The 16,341-nt window shown below is 44.1% G+C and overlaps 1 protein-coding gene across 2 annotated transcripts in view; it reads right to left on the bottom strand.

The window, feature by feature from the left end:
* Window positions 1-3,686: 3,686 nt before the first annotated feature.
* Window positions 3,687-16,341, bottom strand: part of EGFLAM (EGF like, fibronectin type III and laminin G domains) — a 73,437-nt gene continuing 60,782 nt past the window's right edge. For both annotated transcript variants that reach the window (XM_066340018.1, XM_066340017.1), the window contains 6 exons: window positions 14,635-14,815; window positions 10,072-10,150; window positions 9,006-9,149; window positions 6,402-6,485; window positions 5,257-5,360; window positions 3,687-4,747 (listed from right to left, as the gene is read on the bottom strand). In XM_066340018.1, coding sequence (XP_066196115.1) covers window positions 4,593-4,747; window positions 5,257-5,360; window positions 6,402-6,485; window positions 9,006-9,149; window positions 10,072-10,150; window positions 14,635-14,815 — 747 coding nt within the window. In that variant the 3' untranslated portion in view covers window positions 3,687-4,592. The remainder of the gene's footprint in view (window positions 4,748-5,256; window positions 5,361-6,401; window positions 6,486-9,005; window positions 9,150-10,071; window positions 10,151-14,634; window positions 14,816-16,341) is intronic.

Below are 16,341 nucleotides of genomic sequence, written 5' to 3'. Positions count from 1 at the left end.
TGGAAAGCTGCTGTTTTGTGAGACAGAACATGGGATGTCTGTGCTCTCTGTAGCTCCATTTCTTCCATGCTTCTCCATACATCTCAGTAACAAGTGCTGGAAAACAGGGCCTGTGGGGATGGTGTTGAAAGAACTGGCATGGTTGTTTTCCTAGAAAGAAAGACTGAGGGAAGATTTAAAAAGAGCAAGCAGGGGAAGAGGAACAATGTCATCTTTGTCTTAGTGCACAATGAACAAAGAAAAATGCTGTGACAGTGAATGGATATTCAAAAGAAACCAGGGCAGTCGGTCACAGCACTGCCAGGCAGTCTCCATCACAAGGGGTTTGACAAGAGGGCACTCACAGATGAGCGAGTCCTGTCCACAGGGACAGAAAAGCAGGACCTTGCAGAGCCGCAGTGACCACAGGTGCTGGCACCAGGCTGTTATTCATGAATCAAATGCTTAAGTGCTGAATCAAGGGCACAACATCCCTTGCCCCACAGTGCCCACAATGACTCGAACCAATGGAAAAATGGAGTGGGAGAGAGTTGGGGAAGGAGCCACCCCCACACACACCACCTAAGAAATAAAATGGTAATAAAAGATATATCTATATATCTGTCTGATGGGATGCAGCTGTTGCTCTCCCTGAGTAAACCATGACTGTACCTTATTTAGTCCTTTAAAGTGAGGGGACTTGCCCGCTCAAGGGGGCAAATGTTGTGGAGGGAGATGAGCATGCAGAGCTGTAGCTATACATTTCCCACACAGTTTACTTTGCTGTGCAAACAGAATGAAAACTTTTTCTCAAAAGAAAAGCCTGGCTGACAAAATAGTAACTTTTACCAGGCAGCTATTGCAGCATAATACTCCATCAGGGAACGGGCAGCTTCCCAACCCTGGCAGCCCCCTCCTCTTTAGTCTTTTGCTCCCTGGGGCCAGGCTGGGAGGACTGGAAATGAGCTCCTAGCTGGCCCAGGACAAACCAGTGGAGCAGGGATTTGCCTGCCATAGTGAGTGTTTAGTTTCATCTGGCTTTAGAATTCCTTGACTTGCTTTCTTCATCTTTTTTTCCTTATTTTCCTTCAGGATGAAGTAGATTAAATCTAACTGCTGATTCCCAGTAGCTGGTTCCCATGGAGATGGAGTAGTGGAAAGGCACACTTTTGCCCGGGGCAGAGTGAGGGGCAACCAGGCAGCAGCTCTGGCCAGCAGCCAGCGCTCAGCACAAAGCCCGACTCAGTCCGCAAAAGCTGGCATCGAGGCAGGTGGCTAGCCCTACTAAGTGGAATGTTACATATTTTGGGAATAATGTGGAAAATTAGTAAGAAAAATAAGAACTGCCGTTTGAGGAAGGAGATTAAATTGCAAAGAGAGGTACAAGCTCTTGTGGCTGCTGCCTTCACTGCTGGCTGGCACAGGTAATTGCAGCAAAAGGGACAGGGCTCTGCCGGCAGAAACTTACCGTGCTCAGCACTGGGGTCATGCCTTGCATCTGAGTCAGCCGAAGAAATGAGTAAAGTGACTAATAAACATTCCTGGAGACAGTGAGCAGCACATGCAGGCCAGTTCCTGGGAACATGACTAATCACTCTGCCATGCAATGTCCACCTTTTCTTTCTCTTTCCCTGACCCAGCATCACTGGGGAGGAGCAGAGCCTCTACACGTGGTCAGATATTCCTGATTTTCGGAACCCATCTCCTGCACGGCCCCTGAAGTGGAAACCACAGTAGAAACCCCTCCCCGAGCTTTACCAGGAAGAGTGGAGACGTAGATGAGGGATGGTTCTCAGATATCTTTAAACGGATGCAGAAGGGATATTTTTTAATGATTTAAAGCGCCAGCTGTGCAGCCCGTGCTCAGCCCACACCGCTGCGGGTGATGCCGCCAGCCCCGAATTCCCGCGCGGTGATAAGCAGACTTGGAATCAGGCATTAGGGGAGCTGCCGTTTGCTGCTCTTCTTTTTCCACAACAACAGAGGTATTTCCTACCCGCTCCCCTCCCTACCCGGCATTTCAAAGGAGACGCTTTTATTTTGGACGAGTACCGCCTTGTACCAAAGCGCCCGGTATTCTGCAGTAAATTATCTTAAAATAGAGACCTCTCCCACCAGATGTTTATCTTGGAACTGGTCTCCAAACCCTGTGACAGAAACGAAAGGATGGGAAAGGCGAGGCACGTAAGACAGAGCAGAGGATGCGGCTGTCTGTGGGCCAAGCCCCATCAGCACCAGCACATGTCCAGAGGATTACGGGTACAGCCAGTCAAATCTACTGTGTGCCAGGTCAGGACAGGTCACTAGCATCTGGAAAACCCCCCAAGCTCACAAGATGTGAATTTTCCCTCTCAGGCAGCCAGCGGCTCGGACGCTACCGAGGCACAGGCTGTGTCAGGCCACTCCCACAGGGCTACACTGAGCATACAGAAAAATCTTCAGCTCCAGAGATTTTAGTTTTCATGCTTTTTCAAATTCTATACACTTTCCTTTTACATCCCAAGGCATCCAATTCCATTTACTTTCGTTTCAAAGGCACAACTTGATCTGGTATACTTTATCCTACATTTTCCCAGCCACAGAGGGTTTCTCCTTCCCCATGTGGCTCCCCAAGGAAAACAACACTTTGCTTCTCCTGGGAGAAGAATGTCGAGTGTCTCCAGCTCCTCTGCAAGCTGCCTGTGTCTTCTACAGACTTTTTTTTTTTTTCCTGAAATATCATTTGAACAGGGGGCAGAGCACAGGTGCACATCACATGATGGCACCACCACATATTTTTCTTTTACTTTCTGCTTCTAGTACATGCCTGCATTTGGTTTTGACCACTGCTCCCTTATCTACAAGAACCACAAGATCTTTCACGTAAGAGATCATGGTGCCCCTTTAGCATGCAGGACAGGAGCTGAGGTGTCCTTGGCAGGTATTTGCCTGCACCATTACCTAGATTTGCTGTAGGTGGGATGAATCTAGAGAATGTATGTGAGTTCTCAGGGAGCCAGGGGCATTCGGAGCACAGTAGAACTGCAGCAGAAGCTTCCTCACCTCCATTGCTTTCACCACATCAGGTCCTTTCAGCTCACAGGCATTCATATGAGCCTGTGCCCCTGAGGAAGATTGCGGTTCCCCCACCACAGGCACATGGCAGGCTGTCTACCTTTCAGCAGGGTGCCCTGCTTGCATGGTCGGTCTCTCTTCCTCCCTCCTACCCTCTCAAGGATCACTCATTCACTATCAACAAAGAATTAAGGAAGAAAAATCTCCAAGTTATGAAATTCTAGACCACTCTTGCAGTGTTTCAACAGCACTGTTTGCCTGCTTAAATTATACTTTGGCAATCAAGGTTGCATAAGTGCTGGTCAGTGCCTAGAAAACATAGTATCTTGAGAGGACTGTAACCTACCAAGGTCTCTTGCAATCTCTTTTCTCATATTATATATATATATATATATATATATATATATATATATATGTAAAGGAGCTGTGCACCAGGAGCTGGACAGAGCTGGAAAGCCCTACCTTGCAACTGACCTTGCATCTGTGTCCTGAATGTGAATAATTAACACTCACCTACATAGAGATCTCTATTGATATTGAGATAGATAGATATAGATAGATAGATAGATAGATAGATAGATAGATAGATAGATAGATAGATAGATTAAAAAAAAGACTTGTAATACCACAATAGCACGTATTTGCTATTTTTTCCTAATCTTTTAATCTGTTTAAGACAGGAAAGCTTCATAATGTACAATTTTAAACTGTCAAAATTTACAGAACAAAAAGAGTCAAATGTAAAACTGGTCATAACTCACAAATATCCCCATTAAAACTGTATAATACAGACATTAAGCCACAGGTCACTTTTCTATTTTTAGGAAAGTGTGCAAAGAGCTAATTGTATAGTACATGTAGATGCCATGTAAGCAGGTCTGCTGCTGCTATAAAAAATAGACAAGTATAAAATTACTTCTACAAAATTGGTTGTTTTTGTTGCTTGTAATAAAAAAGTAGACTTGTAAGAACTTTCCTCCCCAACAGACAACAATATTTTTAAACAAGTCATTGTAACTGTTATCCTGTTACACAGGATGAAACATAATTTAGCTAAATCAGAGAGTGGTAAGGAGAACTACTTGTTCCAGGACCTGCAGGTGAATGCAGAAATACACTGCCCGATGGTGTATTTGTTGAACAGCAGAGTCACTGTTTCCCTGCAGGGTAGGATGACTGCAGGTGTTTCGAGATTGCTTTCTCTGATACTACAAAAGATAACCTAAGGACCACAAAACACAGTCACTGAGCTACTCGTAACATCACACTTTGCCGTTTGCACTGGTGCACAACCTTTAGCAGTCACTAAACACTTAAGGGGTAGAGGGCACGGTTCATACACAAAATGCTTGGTTTCATTTGGACAGGAAAGGAGAGGGAAGGAGAGGGAATGAGAGGGAAAAATGTTCTTTTTTGTTGTTGTTTCTGGGTTTCCCTTTGGCTTTGTCACCTTCCCAGATGGCAAAGATAGTCTGGCTGTAGAGGACTGTGTCAGCCAGCTCCGCTCAGCCACACACACAAGCACACGATGGGTCCTCAGCATCGGGATTCCTCTCTTGTCACTTGGTCCCACATGTGTTGATGTTCTTCCCGTTGGCAGCATCCTCCACCAGTGAGATGTGGTAGTCAGTTGAGAGTGTGAGGTGGGAGATGCAGCCCACCAGCCCTCTCAGGTATTGCCGGTTTGTGTGCAGGGCAATTTCCCTCATGCCACCTGCGGGAAGGACAGCCGTCAGAAACTCTTCACCAACACGGGCACCTGCTCCTGCTTGGCAGGCTGCACATCCAGCAATGCCATTCCTAACGCCCCTCAGAAGGGAATTTTAATCTATAGGTTGCTCTGTGTTGTTTGAAATAAAATTTTTAAGCACTTGAAAGTACAGAGGGGATAAGCAGGAGGTACTGAACTAGGACACTAACTATTTATTGCAGAAACTGCAGCATCAGTAGGAGCTGAACAAGCTTGTGCCTGGGTGTGGTGTTTCCAGCTGCCTCCTGCTGTTTCTCCAAGTACCTGCCAGGACTAAGGGCATCCCACAGTGCTCATCCCTTCTTATACCCGTTCCCCCACCCCACTCAGGGAGACCTCCTCACAAAATACAGGCTGTGAGTGGACTAGAGGCTGCTGAGTGACACCTCCACCAGGAGCTGGACCGAGCTGGAACGCCCCACCTTGCAACTGACCTTGCATCTGTGTCCTGAATGTGAATAATTACCACTCACCTACATAGAGATCTCCATTGATATTTAACTGCCTCATTTTCCCAGGGGATTTACCAGTCCTGGCACCATAATCATCCACGGTTACTTTGCCAGACTGTCCATCCCTGAAATAAAAAGCAAACCACTTTCATTCACTCTGCCCACAGTCACACGGGAGGAGGAGCAGCAGTATCTTCCACTCGCCAGGAGACCAGGGCAACTCAGAGCTAAGGAGGGTTCATGGGGAAGACTCAGAACTGGGAAGCCCCACAGGCACAGTGTACTATGGCAGCCAGACTTTTCAAGTTTTAGGGTTTTTTTTTAATAGATGTCAAAGACCTCCAAAGCATGCAGGACACATTTGCAGAGCAGAAAGTGTTGGAAAAGCATTAAATTGGACAGGTAGGGGAGAGGGAGGGACGGACACATTGTTAAAAATCAAATGTAATGTTAAAAGTTAACAGCAGAAGCTTCAACAGCAGGGAAAAAATGTGCAAGCTATGGTAAAACTTGTAAGCAGTTTGTTTTCTCACTAGAGCCATTTTACATATGGTCAATAACAGTATTGAGAGAAAACCTACTTGGTTCCTGTTCTCACTGAATTTGGTAACAAGTTGTGCTAAATGTTAGACTGTGACTTCCAGGGAATCAATCCCACACGAAGAGAGGGAGATGCATGCTTTCCCTGCAGGACACAGTTGCCTCCCATGAGGTAATGAGTTATAAATATGAGTTATATATACACTGCAAGATGTCTACACCTCCTCCAAATAGAAAACCTAGGTTTACACTGTCTGTGCTCCAGTGCTTGTGCCAGCCCGCAAAATGCTCACCAGGGAATTTTAAAATGCAGACATTAAAGAAAAACACTCTTAACCGAAATGGTATGGGTTTAATAGAATGTCTGTCACAGCCCCCAGAATAGCCCTTCATGACTTTGGCAGCCTGCCTCGAGCTGTGCCGAGTTGGCACTGTCACCTCGAATACAGCAATCTCTGTGTACATCATCCTGAAACAGCCAAGTTGCTAACAGCTCCACTCCTGAGCGACTTGTGAGCAGTGGAGCCTCAGTGATTCAAAGCCCACCAGCACCCAGGCACACCAGGCAGTATCTCTGATGTCAGGGTGGCTCCCACGTGCCTCCCAGAGGAAGCCTGCCCACTTACCGAACAGCTTTGACTCTGTGCCACCGGCCATCGCTGAAAGAGCCGTTCACTGTGATGGAAGCAATGCCACTGCCCAAATTGTAGCTACAATTAAAAAAAATTTAAATGTTACTGCCTTCCTTGAAAGGACCAGTTGCCTGCCCAGCTGCTCAGGCTTCGTTACTCCCTTTTAGCTTGGATTTGGGGGTGAGTGGAGTCCTTCGGAGTCCCAGCAGCAGTGCTCTCATTTTGCAAAGTCAGTCTCATGGACAAGCTGGCAAAACTCCCTGAGTCACTGTGGATACCACCACCACCTTCCCACGGGAGCAAGAAGAGAGCCTCTGCATGACCTTTCTTCCCCAAAGCAGGGGATTATGAAGATCAGTGACCTTTGGCCTAATGGGAGACAGCAGTGGGAAGTTGCAAATGTGGTTAATAAATAAATTTTTACAAGAGCAAGTAAGCATGTGACCTATAACAGATCAACAAATCATCTGAAGTATAGGGAAGGTTGAGACCTGCGATGTTAGAAAAGATAAAGTCTAATAAATGCAGCTGCTTGAGCTGCCAGTCTAATTATTTCTCTGTGTTTTCTTCTATTAAAATTACTCAGCAGATACAATGTTCCCATCATGTTTACACTTCAAGCATCTTCATTTTTGAGTCCCTGAAGCTTGGGCCAACCTTGACAAAAGAGAAGTAGCTGCTACAGCATAGCAAGCTATTGAGTGCTCAGGATGAACTAGCTGATGGACTTCAGCCTGTATGAAGCAAGAAGGATTAAAGCCAACATTGCTATCTTTTCAGAAAGACTGAACATGGAATGAACTCATGGCCAGGGTGAAGTCCTTGAGAACAGCACATTAAACTGTGAGCTGCCCAGAGCAAATTGGTTACTCTAAATTTGTTTCCTCTCCAGGTGTTTAAGTGAGTCTCAGGCAAGCCCCTCCTTTTACTCAGGACCCAGATACCAGTCTAGGTCAAAAACAAGAAGATTTGGGTGTTCAGGATTGCATCAAAATATTAGACCTTTGATAACAGAAATGAGATTTATATCCCTAATGAATCCCTCTACAACAGCTAATCCCCTACAACAGTGAAATAACCTTCGACAGCTCCAGAGAGAATTTATAGCAGCAGGTACACTGTATGGGGAGAAAGGCCATAGAAAATGGGTAAGTAAATGTGGTTTTTGGATCTCAAATTGGATCAGAACTCAGGATCTAAACTTGGGCTGCAGGAAAATTCTTCTAACCAATTCACAGCCCTGATACAGTCTCTTGATCTCACCCCTCAAAAGGTGAAAATCTAGCATGAGGATCAACCTTTCAGAATTATTTATTTTCTGCATTTTTCCTTTCACCATCTTCTTTGATGCTCCCCTTCAGTAAGCAGAGACTGCTTATGAGGGTTTTATTTTGTAGCTTAATTTTTCACCTTCCTAAATGAATGTGGAAAGTACAAGTATTTCAGTAAAATTCAGCTGGTTTGGTCTAAGGCCTTTGACTATCTTCATCTCTGGGGAAGAGCAACAACCCAATAAAAATTGCACTGTGCTTCAGAAACAGAATAGTGTGGCCACTTACTACCATGCATCTTAGAAAGACAGTCCCTCCCAAAGACATTTTAAAAATGAACCACTTCTACAGAGTCAGTTCCTTGTTTATAAATCAGTTAGGAAACTAAGAGTTTTTGCCAAGTTAGCCACTGATAAATCACATTTAGAAAAGCTTAGAAGAAATTAATTTAAATAGAAACATTAATAGAAATTAATTTAAATAGAAATATGATCTTTACACTCACGATAGCGAAGAACAGACAGTTAAGTAAAGTCAAAAATATAAGCTTATGTAGTAAACTCTCTGCCACACGATCCATAGTATCTCACAACAATCCACAACAGTGATGGCATCTGTAGTTTGCTGTTTCAGCATTTGCCTCACACACCCTAAAGGAGCACCATGAGAAAACACAAGGCTTTCAAAACACGTGAGTCCCGAAGAAGCACCGCACAAAAACCTGCGCAGGGTCTGCCTGAATGTCTGCAAAGGAGAAAGATATTCTGCAGCAACACCCCTGCATTTCCCAACACTCCCCAATTTCACCATTTTGACAGTAGTATTACTGCTTAATTAAGTGATTCTGTGGATGGTGGCAGAAACAAGGTGTGGTGACAGCTCTATGTGTGTCACAGGGCTGTATATTTGGGGCTCTGAGGTCGTGGAAGCCCTGCTCCTGTGTGCACTGTCTGTGAGCCCACAGTGAGCACTGGCACCACCAAAGTTTGTCCTCAACCCCTGCCAGCCCTACCCTGCTCTGCCTGAGACACATTTAAGAGGCATGCAGGGGGCTTAGCAACAGTATTCATCCCCTCATAAGAAATCTTTCAGAAAATTCCAATAAAGCCCTGATGTTTGAAGAACTGGGAAGCAGGAGTGATGCAAATCTTGCAGCACATTACCTCTCCAACTTACATCCAGACAGCAAATGGGACCCATTATTGAACAAAACTTGGATGATCAGACTGTCTTACACTGTGCCAAGGGACAAGTGAGTGCACTGTATGTGTTGCAGCAACTCCTTTAGGCCCAGTGTGCTACACAAACAAGGGAGAGAAAAGTTTACCTGAACATTAAAGCTCCCTCCTGAAGGCCTAGAGAGATGAAATCACTGTTAGGTCGCATGGGACTGTTTCCCCTCCACATCAAAAGGCCTTCCTTCATAGTGGTTTTAAACCTCATGAACACATTTGTTCTTGTTCCTGATACCCTGTTTAATGTAGAAGGAAATAATAGTAAAACACTAAATTGTGCCAGTCTTCTTTCAAAAAAACATAAAAGATGATGCAGTGTTTCTTCTCTGCTGGTCTGGTGGGTTACTGTTCTGCAACTCATTTACATGCTGATGTGTGAGGGATTCTCGTTCACATCCCCATTTCCATCATTTCAGAGTAGGGGAATTTAACTCATCTCTCTAGAATCCCAAACACAATAGCTGCTAGGTTATTCCACACAAATAAGAGAAAATCCTTTTTCTCCTCTAGCCTAGTGTGAAATCCATCCCAAAAAGCAGATTCTGAGAACACCCAGTAGATGTGATGCCCTCAGAAGCCAGTGAGGCAAAAACATAAGAAAGGCAAATCAAAAAGTCACAGTAGCTGAGAGGTACCAAATGGCAGGTGAAGGGCACCAGTGAACCCTTCTCTACTCAGTGGCTGAAATAAAGGTAGATGGAGGAAATTGCTGGAATGTGGGGATGTTCTAGGGTACAGAACAGTCAAAAAAGTAACTTTGAGGATCTAAATGTTAGGCTAAAGCAGGAGTTAAAAAGGAGTTAAGGTCCTTAGCCTCTTTAAAAAGGAGTTAAAAAGGAGTTAAGGTCCACAGCCTCTGTTCTGTGCCCTCAGGGAAGAACTAGTCCCTCTCCACGCCAGACATAAATGCACTATTTGTTGACAGGTTCAAGATACTCAAATATAACAAACTAAACAACAAGGATATGGACTTAAAATGTATTTTTTCCCTGAAATTTAAAAATATGTTAGAAATAGAGTTAGAAATATTATAAATACAGCTTATAAATTATAAATACATTATAAATACATCTAAATATACTACACTCCCCCACATAAGTCTCCTAACATTGTAACATTTAAGAAACAGAACACTCAGGTCCACAGGAGATACGTTACCTTTTCAGGATATCTGGATTATCATATGTGAGGTAACTTCGACCAATAAATTGAGGGATTTCAATTGCTTCTGTAATGGCTGAGAAGTAAATACAAAAAAAAAAAAAATGAAGATGAGTGTCAGATAGCTGACTTGGAAATGGAAGGGAAAAAAGAGACAAGGCTCTTTTATTGATTTACTCCTGTGCAGTGGCAGGTGGCACAAAACCAAGCAGAACCCACACTGCTTTGCACAAAGCACTGGCCAGATTTTACCGAAGTGTAGGGGCAGTGGTTAAGGGAGTTAAACGGCTGGCAGTCCCTCTGATTACAACCTCCATGTTAGGAGCTCAACATATTGCTCCACCACAAATGTTAGTGCAGAAGAGGGTGAAGTATTGGGGAAACACTGCAAATTTTCTCTTTACCCTTGTTTCCACATTCCTTGATTCTCCATGTGGTTCAACACTCCCTCCTGCCAAAGCTTGCACACTGACCACCTTTGTGTACAGAGTAAGAAACTGTTCCCCAGCTGCTAAAAGAGCACCACATGCAGAGCACATCAGGGACCTCTCAGCCTGCAGAGGAAGGCTGAGAGGCAGCACGGACAACGGGTGTGAGCTCCCTGTTCTCTCTTTCAGGGTATGTGACTGCAGAGAGGGGCTGCTGCCTGCTCAGAGCTCACCCCTGGGGTGCAGTGTAGCGGGCACGCTGTCTCCAGGGAGGAGTTACTGAGTCCAGAGTTCCAGATCACTGCAGTCTGTTGGGAACAACTGGGACTATGCTAAAGGCTGCAGGGCTGAGGCTGTGGAGCACCCTGGTGTATTCAACACTGCAGTGAAGCCTTGGGGGTTGTCTTCTGTGTCCCCCATATATCAATTCTGTAGGGATCGCCACAGGGATTCCTATGGAGTATGGCCTGGACAGTGCTAAACATTGCAGCCAGAACTGGAGTTGGTGCACTGCTATCCAAAGGGAAGACTTTGGCAAAATAACTCAGCTGTATGATATAAGTCACAGAACATCCCTGATACATAGCTTTCTGCCAGGCTATGAGCATTGGCCCAAACAGATTTTTTTGTTGAGTGAACATCCTACAGTTTGCTGCTGATCTCCCATAATTGCCTGCTGCAAGAATACAAGCCAGTTCTATAAATTATTTAAAATAGATGCCTTCATCCTATTTTCTTACTGAGGAATAATCCCTTTGACCCACAGCTAATCCCATCTACAAATAAATATATAAAAATTTAAAGCTTTCCAGGGCAAGGATGCTTGCTTTCTTTATGCAACACAGGGTCTGGCTGGGCTTTCAGAGCTCATTGTGACACAGATATGCAACAACTGGTGTAGTTTGGAAGCCAACAACAGCAATATGAAATTTAGCTTCAGGTGCCAAGACTGAGAATTTTAGATAGTGATGAGTGACTGTTTCCATCCCTAGTGAAATCAAGAAAGCTGCCTAATGTGCCTAAAGAAACCACCACAGCCCATATCCAGCCTGCAGCCTGCCAATGTAGTCGGAAGGTTGAAAAAGTTGTGTTACACTGGCGAAACATTCCTCATCAGGTCTGACACTTCCTGCACTGGACAGGCTCTGATGGCAGCAGAGCATGAAAAGAGCCCTTGTTCCCCCATCACATCCTGCACTAGAGCCCCACTGCTCTTGCCTTCAGCAGGGGAAGGTGTCCATGTCATGCAGAAACTCTTGCCTGTGCCAGAGTACTCTGATTTCCTCTAGGGAGCATAACGGGCATTTGCCTCTGCTTGCTCTTCATTTGTTTCACTGAATTTGAGTGCAGAAAACTATGCAAATTTTAAGAGTACCCTTGATGCAGCCAGGATCTTTGCAGCTGGAAGGGAGCAGAGCTGGTAAGGAGATCTAGGACTAAATACTTCCATTCTTTGCTCGTCACAATTGAGCAGACAACCACCAAAGCTCTTATGACAGGCAGGAGTGAGCTCTGGATGGCAGGCCAGCCTGGAGTCACACCACAAAATCCTCAGCCAGCTGCCTGGCTCCTCTGGCTCTGCAAATACAGGGACCAGCTCTACAGGCACGGTTCTGAACTGGGAAAATACTTTGGATGCAGTCTGAAATATCAACGGCATAATGTTTAAGGAAGTACTATACAACCTTAGGAAATATTTTGGCTTAATGACAGAAACTTGCCAGGCTTAATGAAAACCCAGCATCCAGACACACACACAATGACAGAGCAGTTTTCACATAATTTGCAGTACTTACTGTTTAGGCAGTAACTTCCACACTCTGCAGTGAGTCAGCACAAAACAAAACAAGAACATTCTTGGTTTATTATTCTAAAGCATAAAAATCTCCTTTAGTCCAATTTCATGCCCACTTTTCTGCAAATATGTAATCTCCCATCTACCATTTGCAAAAGTGAATACAATCAACTGTGTAGTCACTGTCAACAGTGACTACAATCACTGTTTTCATTATTCATTTGCTCCAAGTGTCTATATTTGTCTGCTCAAAACACACGAAGGGACAGACAGGTGGGACCAGAAGCAAATCCTTCTGCTAGTCCTGCTTCTCAAATCCCAGTGACTCATCAGGTTTTACCCAGGGATCACCTCCAGCCAAAAGAAAACAAAGAGTCTGCTGTTCTATTCTGTCTTACAGTAAAAATACAAAAATACCTTTAGCACTCCCCAAGCTTGGACACAAGATATATAAAACCTAGCAATGCCAGCAAAAAAATCTATTGAATCTTCAGCTAATGATCCATTACAGTATGAATCAATATCTTATACCGCTCATATCAGCATTACTTGAGTTTTTAAGTGGTGTGTGTAATTTTTAAGAATGAGGTGCAGTCCCACTTTGCTTTTTAGGTTCTTTTACAGCAGCCTACCACCAAGAAGGATGGAGACAGTACCTTCACCTCACATACCTTCTCAGTGCACTAAACAAAACCATGCTGTGAAACAGAAGTGGACACAGATGCGCATCTTGTCTTAACCATGCCTACACCTCAACGGGTAAGGATCATTTTGAGGAATCTGTTTCAAGTGGTTCTCAAAAAGACAGTCATAGACTGAGGTTCAGGAGCAACCTCCATGCTCTCTGCACACCCATTAGAAAACCCTTTAATTTTTGGTGGCAGCTGAGGCTGCACAAGTGCAGGGAGGTTGAGCTGTACCTGAACAGGAGCCACAGGTAGCAGTAACAGAAAACAAGTGGCTCATGCTTTTGGACACTTCTAAAAATTAAAAAAGATTGGATTCACATAGGAAGCAGCACCCTGGCCAAGTCACAGGCAAAAAATGCTTCAGACTGTCTTTAAAAGCCTGGACACACACTGAGGTGGCAACAGGGAGGACAGGCTAGCCACGTGGTGCTGGTGCCATGAGCTCAGACACCTCCCTGGGTCAGCACAGGCCAGGAGCTGAGCAGGGGTGAGGAGCTGCAGGCCCAGCACTGCACACCAAATGGGCAGGCAGTCACACACTCAGGCTGCAAAGCATTCCCCTGACTGGCTGCCCCTGGAGATACATCTGTACAGCTACAGATATCATCAGAAGTCAGGAATTTAGCACCCTGCACATACCTAGAAAGTCAAAATCCCAACTCTTCTGCCTCCCTCCAAAAAAGCCGGGGTAAATGATGTTGTTTCAGCTCTTAGTTAGACCACAACAGCGTGAGCAAAGGGGTTTCTTGCACTGCATTTTAGTATAATGCTTTTGTTCTGAGATATTGTCTATTTTGAAAAAAAGGCTAATCTATTCATGACAATTTAACCAAAACCAGTCATTTAACTTTGAAATTTATGACTGTGAGAAATGAAGCAGTGGGTGAAGACAATAATGTCAGCCAGGTCTTCTGAACCGTTCACTGTTACATTACAAAACCTTCCCTCAGGAGCTTTTTAAGCTCAAGCTTGACAGAGGTGAAATGACTCCATCTAGTGGAATAACCCAAAGCACACTTTTTAAACACTTTTCTTGCAATTTTATCCCTTTCCTGGATGTAAGGTTTGAACTATTATAGTAGCTCTGAAGAAAAGAGAGTCATGTGCATGTGGATGAGTCTTCCTCTCTCGTGGTTTCCCTTGCCCTACCCAGGCAGGATCTCTGCAGATGGTGAACTCTCCATCAGAGCAGTCAGTGTCTCAAACAGGAGCAGACCTTTCTGTGTGTGAGAACAGTGTTTGCTGTCAGCTGTATGGAGGATAAAATTACAAGGGTTATCCACGCTCATGCTTCAGGATGTAACATAACTGTTGGCTGGAGGACCCTGGCAGGAATTCCCCCTTTGCATAGCACTGCACAATTAGGGGACATGCATTAAGTGTTAGTGTTCAGTGTTGTTCACCACAAGCAACCAGATATCAGGTTGCTATCTATCCTAGCCTTGTGCTGGGATAACAGTTACCACATTCCTAAATAACAAAACAAATTCTTCCCTAGATACATGGAAAGTGCACAGATGAAAGGGGAGCTTTGGCCTCCAAGTTTTCTATTTAAAGGCATGTGTACAGCAGAAGTTGTAGGTGCTAAATTTTCCTTATTTTTTTTGGTCAACTCAAGATCCCTGGGTTGATATCCAGCCATTGTTACCTTTCTGGCAATGTTGCCCATCGAAGCCCAGGGGACAGTCACATTCATAGCTGTCCTTCTTGGGAACACAGGTGCCCCCATTTGCACATGGGGAGGTCACACAGGGGTGGGCAGCATTTGCTAGGTTGATTCCAAAAGTGAAATCCTGTTTCACATCAATTGTCCGGTCATTCAAGATAATCTATGTAAAAAAAAAAAAAAAAAAAGTGTGAAAACTTCCAAAAAGACTTCAGAGAAATGTAACTCTCAAGACTTGGCCCAGATCCTATTCTTGTGTATTTTCCAGTTGCAGAGGTCTAACTCATACTTTTGCTCCCCCTCATCCACTGGAGATTAATCTCTTTTGTGTCTTGTGATTTAGCCTTAGGCAACCCCTGTAAGGGGTGAAGCTGTGTGGAATTCACCAGGCCTGTGCCTGAACACTTGCTTTGTAGCTGAACCATGAGCTGGGATGGTAAAATTAGACGAGTGCTGCTGAGGAAAAGCATTTCTGAGATCAGAAAACCCCCCAGGAGATGAGTGTTGACAACAGAAATACTAAGCAGAACAGCTTGTTTTCTCATATTTTCTATTGCTTTCTAGTATCTCATCTTGCCTGAAAGAAGCTAGAGTTAAGATGAATAGAAAACATAAATAATGACTTCACAAAACTGTTTGTATATAAATGGAAGAGAACTGCTAAATGCTGGGATTTTTCCAATATGTCAGCAGCATATGTTCTCCAAAATAAACCAACATTTGTATAATCTCAGCTGACATCTCAGCAAGAGAGACTGCATGCAGGCACAGCATCTCATCTCAGATACATCAAAATAAGTACATCTTCACAAACAATAGATTTTAAGGCCAGATATGAGAATGATAATAGTTGCTCTGGCTCCTGCATAACTGGGGCAATGCACCATAGGGGATCCTACCCTGAGAAGAGGTTGCATCAAGCACTACACAACTCTATCAGCAGAAAAAAACATTCAATTCTGTCATGTAATGGATCAGGAAAGACTCTACTATATTTTCAGATTCTTTCTAAATTTTGACTATATTGTTCCAGAGGTTAACAAGCCTCCACTCATAAAAACATATCTTTTGTTTCTGGTTTTAAACTTATGTTCAGTTTCCAGCCCTTGTTTCTCATCATGTTTACTTCTGCATAATTACAGCACCATGTATTCAAAGAAACTTCATCCACTTCTAAGAAGTAGAAGACTACTATAAAGTCACTTCTCAGCCTTATCTGTCCAGACTGAACATATTGTGATCTTAGGTGTATCTATATACTGCCTATATTCTAGTATTTGATGTTTGCAGCTGTATTTCTGTACACTTCTTCAAAATCTTACCATGTGTACAGCAGGAAATTAAATGCTCCCAGTGTCCAAAAAGCAAGCAATACTTTTCCTTGACATCCCATTCATGCCACTGAAAATACAAATCCACCTTGCTAAGTACATCATAGAGGTAAGGGCTCTCAGTCCACATTTCCCAGTCCTTATTAGTGCCTTTACTCAAGCATACAACCCCTCACCTTGTAATTGTAACCTGTGTTAATTTCTCCTAGGCTCTCTATCTTGCACCCCAAAATGCATTGTGTTTGGTCAAGTCTGCCTACCTTCCCAATGATGTTCATGTATCTGACCTGTTCCCATCATTATTACTCACTCCCCCAGTTTTCCTGAGCTTCATGTTTTCTGTAAGCTGGACAGCTTA

The sequence above is a fragment of the Sylvia atricapilla genome, chromosome Z, assembly GCF_009819655.1.
Source record: "Sylvia atricapilla isolate bSylAtr1 chromosome Z, bSylAtr1.pri, whole genome shotgun sequence".
NCBI classification, from domain to species: Eukaryota; Metazoa; Chordata; class Aves; order Passeriformes; family Sylviidae; genus Sylvia; species Sylvia atricapilla.
Note: the sequence above shows the minus strand (reverse complement) of the source record. Positions and strands in the feature narration are given on the sequence as shown.